General features: G+C 34.8%; 1 protein-coding gene across 1 annotated transcript in view; it reads right to left on the minus strand.

Annotated features, from left to right (window-relative positions):
* Nucleotides 1-3,062: 3,062 nt before the first annotated feature.
* LOC106531949 (CD209 antigen-like protein A) overlaps nt 3,063-4,826 on the minus strand; it is a 3,667-nt gene continuing 1,903 nt past the window's right edge. Inside the window, exons 4-6 of the mRNA XM_014027909.1 lie at nt 3,976-4,118; nt 3,781-3,875; nt 3,063-3,584 (exon numbers count right to left, since the gene is read on the minus strand). Of these exons, the coding sequence (XP_013883363.1) occupies nt 3,428-3,584; nt 3,781-3,875; nt 3,976-4,118 (395 nt within the window). The 3' untranslated portion in view covers nt 3,063-3,427. The remainder of the gene's footprint in view (nt 3,585-3,780; nt 3,876-3,975; nt 4,119-4,826) is intronic.

Here is a 4,826-nt window from a genome sequence, read left to right on the forward strand (position 1 = left end):
AAAGATTAATTCAATAAACTTTGAGTAATGACATATTTTGATCATAACCTCTTTTAAAAGATTAAATGAGATAATATATATATAGGACTTTTGTCCTATTCACTTAAAGAAAACAAAAACACTTTAAAATGACTTTCTTCTTATAAGTGTAAAAAATAAAATCAAAGACAAAGAAAAAACAATAGAAAAGTTTTTTTTTCACCAGGGTTACCTCTACAACTATGTGTTTCTTGTTCTTTTAACTGTCATTTTTATGATCATCTCATGTAGTGAGCTGAGTCTCATAMGAATATTTACCTCACTTTGTATTCATGCATGTCTCACGTTACATTTTGTCTTTACTAGCTTAAGTAACAAACCGGGACGAGATTGGCATTGGAAAGTCCCTAAAATTAGTTTAGATTAATTGTTAGATTCAAACGAAGATTTCTTCACAGACTGGCATGGAGTGAGGATCTCTCTGGGACCTGCGGTCTTTTCCCACCCCTGTTTCATGGGGAGGTTTTTCTGATCGTGAAGGGTCATTTTAGGTGTTTTGCGATGTGCCGGCCTTCAGGTCCCCTGCTGTGACACAGATTTTTGAAGGTGTTTGCGTGGATTGTTTGTCCATGCCAGTCATGGTGGTGTTTATGGACAGGGGGCCTGGGGGTGTGACTGATATAGTCAATTTTGGCCTTATTATAAATTAGGTTTAGTTTACCTATTTTTAAAGTAATTTAAAATAATGTGCGCTTAGGACTTTAAAATAGGTTATTAGCTAAATTAGACAACCTCTAAATTTTAGTCGTAACGTTTACATAATGGACAAGTTTTTATTATCCTAGAAATTTGAACAGCAAATCTCTTGTGCTGCAGTTCTTTGGTGTTATTTTTTCTTGATTTACTGCCAGTCCTTGTTTGTCTCTCGGGACTAATTAGTCCCGAAGGGGGGAATTATGTAGTGTCCTAAGAGTGGGGGTTTGTCTAAGGAATGTTTACATGTGTGGCTCATCAGCCACTCAGCTTCAGAGTTCCACACATATCACCATTTTAGGACAACGTTTGAGGTACACCGTGACTGACAGTATGTACATCTGTTGCTTAAAGACCTCTGTACACCCCCACCTCGGGGCCTTTCTTTCTCCGACTTTCGTACTGGAGAAATCAATTGGCTGAAGGCCATAATTTGATCTTAGGCTGTATTTTTGATCTGCAGTAATAAAGTTGTTTGCTGTTCAAACCAGCCTGAATCCAGAGTCATTTTTGTCCGAGATCAACAGCAGTTCAATTTTGGACCAGAAGTGATTTTTCACCTTAGTTTTCAATACTTTTTCCCTGTGCCATTCCACATTATTACAAATAACTTAATTTCTGGACATTTATGGTTTGATTTCTATGTATGTATGGATCACTTGGGTTGTTACCGACATCTGGTGAAAATTTTATGACATTAGCACCTCTAGTAATATATTTACTGAGAAAAATGGTGACGTGTTCAATACTTATTTTACCCACTGTATGTACTCTCTCTGACCTGCATTCCAGTTGTCCTCGAAGGTTGGAGTTTCTCACTGTTGAGTCAGAAAAATGAACTGGAAAAGTCCACTAACATTTTAGTTTCAAGTTGGGAAGTCAGTGCAACATGACCATTTCCTAGCATCCTGAGCAGGCGTTGTGTCATCAGTTCAACATGACTGCTGCTCACATCAACAGAGTTGTAGAAAAGTGTTGTTCAAAGATGGAATATCTGAATATTGTAGCAGGACCCACTTAAATTTATAACAAAACTTTATTCTTGTCTCTGACTCCAATCAGTCTAACAGCAGTACACACAGCACAGGCCTCAGTGTAAGACCTGGTTTATAGTTGATGCTTCCCGCCAAAAGTGATGCAATTGCGCCGTCCCTGCCCCTGTGCATTGGCCCTGCTCGGTGTCCTGCTGCATGGTCGTGCTTTTACAAAATTTTGTAACTCCGCAAAAGTTGTACGCGCTGCACACAATTTAAACACCATGTTTGTTCGTCACGCTTTAGCTCTCCTGTTTGCAGCATTTCACAAGTTATAAAGTGTACCTACACGTGTCCTTTTGGAGAATACTACGACAAGCACCAAGTGTAAACACCTCCACCATTGGCGAGAGTGTGTGCGCACCCTCTGCAATTATCTAAAAAGCAACTATAACTGAGCCTTAAGGTCTTTGGTCATATCTGAAAACCCAAATAAAAAAGCCCAGCAGGCTGAAACTTAGCAGAGTTTTTACAAAACACTAACAACTTCTACCCAATTCATAATGATTCAACCTTAAAACCTCTTCAGTCTCTTCTTGGTTACAGCTCTGAAGGTTGTAACTTTTATGTCAGACATAGAACATAACCAACTTTTGTTTTTACAGACAGAGGGACCACATGATGCACACCAACTCTCATTTTATGCTTTAAACTTGAGGTTGAAATGATCAGAAAGTATAAAAAACAAACCTGCATCTAACATTGTTAATTGTTTACAAAATTTCCTTCAGAGACAAAGTCTTTTACAGATTTTTGCAGTTCTGTGTTGTTTATTTTACATGAAGTCAGTCATACTTGTAGTACTTTATAACGATTATTAGGCGATGTTTTAACGCTGTTTGTGCACTCAAAATGCCGCATGGCGACAGAAGTTTGGCAGTGTGGTGGACCCAGAATGAAGGCAGGCAGGCTCAAGAATTAAAAAAAAACTTTATTAATGGGAGGAGACAAGAAACACCTGGTGGAGAACTCATTAGAAACAAAAGGCAGGTGAGACCAGTTTCAGAATTCTGAGTTCTGCTACAACTAGAATGCTGCATTAGCTCGCTCTTTTTTTTTTTTACAGAAGAGGCTTTGGATTGGTTACTGCCCCCTGGAGGTAATCATGAATATGACATCATATTCTTTCCTTTTATTAGGTAAGAAGTACAGTATATTAAAAAAATTCATTTAAATCACAAAGTGAATTAAAAACACCAAACTGCTCAAATGTGCTAAACCAGGAACAAACGGGCAATTTTTGAATACAATTAAAATACAATGAATAAATACATATATCAAAAACTCATAGCCTTGTTTGTTTGAAACACATTTATTATACATCAGCCAATTGTATCAATGATGTAAAATTAAATGATTAGAAAATATCTGTCATGTTTTCAATTGATGGTGTGTAAAATTGAAAAAAGGACTTTAATCTGGTCATCTTTGAGGCATAGACATTTATTAAGAAGTAATTTCATTATCTGGATAACTGTATTTATAATGTGAACCAATAAGTAGAAAAATATTTATTTTTTCTAACAAATTATTATTTTTGTCTTATATCATACTTTATCATCTTTTTTCACTTGAGTACAGTCGTTGTACATAAGCAGTAGAAAAAAAAACAAGTGAGGGAAAGCTGAATGTTTTACAGCGCCTTTCATGTTTTCTGGGTTTTATTCGATTATTTGCGTCAGATTTTTCTCACAGATCCAATAGTTTAGACCTGTGCATGGGCTGTCATTCCAGCTGTTTTCATATTCATGAAACCTTATCTCCACACATTTTTCTTCCATGCCTTCAAGATTGTTGGGTTCTCCTTRGCCCCAGTAACTGAAGTGGTAGAAGATGACAACAAATGATAGTTAATAACAAAAACAAGATAGTTTTGTCAAAAAATGTTCAATTAAACATACAAGTTTAGATCTTGTCACATCAGTAAAACAGTCATTGCAATATTAATATAGTATAAGAATGATTCATAAGTCAAACAGATCAGGTTTTAGGTGTCAAAAAGCAAATAAAACACCTTTCGTTCAAAGGAGTCCCATCCACCCAGGTCCACTGATTTGTTATGTTTCTCAGTCCGATCCATGTTAACCTGTCAAACTGTCTCGTAAAGTTCTGAAAATAAAGAAATGGAGAAAATATTACTATTTATTATAACTTTTACACCTTTTTGCCCAAGATTGCACTTTCAAACAGTAACATAAAACACTTGTACCTGCTCTTCGTTGGTGTTAATAATCACCAGATCTGCTTCTCTTTGCAAACAGTCCTGTTGACTTTCCTCCCAGGATTGTTTGGTGGAAGAAATGTAATAGAAACTTGGATGTGCATACACCCATCCTTGTTGAAAATACTGAGCTGTCAAGAGAAACAAAGGTTTTGATTAAATTAAGAATAACTTTTCCAATATGACTTTTTCTCTCTCGTTCTGTAACAAGAATCACTGGAGTTTGTAAATATAATTGTCAAAAGCAAAAATTAGCAATACGTTGATCCTTATACATGAGGTTGATAAAATATTATTAACTATAGGTCATATTATCAGTTTTAAAAATTTATCTGACATATTTTGCATAGAACCAGATCAGTGCTTAAATGTTTTAATTAAAAAATGTATTTTTTTTCTTTTTCTCACTCACCATTCTGTCTTCTGAAGTTGTCTAAATCTGTTGCCCTATTTTTGCAAACAGACAGAAGGTCTGATGTCTGGGTGTCTAAAAAGGCAGAAACACTTGTTAACAAGACATGCACACTTGTACACAAAAAAGTCAAGATTTTTTTATATGAACTGTGTTGGGTGTTGTTTATAAAGTTACATAGTCAAAAATTACCAAATTTTTTTTTGCTTTATTTAGCCTTTCATAAAAAAATTAAAAAATGGGTTTGTTTTGAGAAGTCAGATTTTCACCGTGTTATTCATACATTTATAAATGACATAGTTTATGAAATAATTATTTAACATAAATATTAAATATTTAGTTAGCAAGGTAAATATTTAGGTCTAAATTAAGCACTTAGTTTGCTAACTAAATATTTAATATTTATGTTAAATAATTATTTCATAAA

The sequence above is a fragment of the Austrofundulus limnaeus genome, unplaced genomic scaffold (genome assembly GCF_001266775.1).
Source record: "Austrofundulus limnaeus strain Quisiro unplaced genomic scaffold, Austrofundulus_limnaeus-1.0 Scaffold696, whole genome shotgun sequence".
NCBI classification, from domain to species: Eukaryota; Metazoa; Chordata; class Actinopteri; order Cyprinodontiformes; family Rivulidae; genus Austrofundulus; species Austrofundulus limnaeus.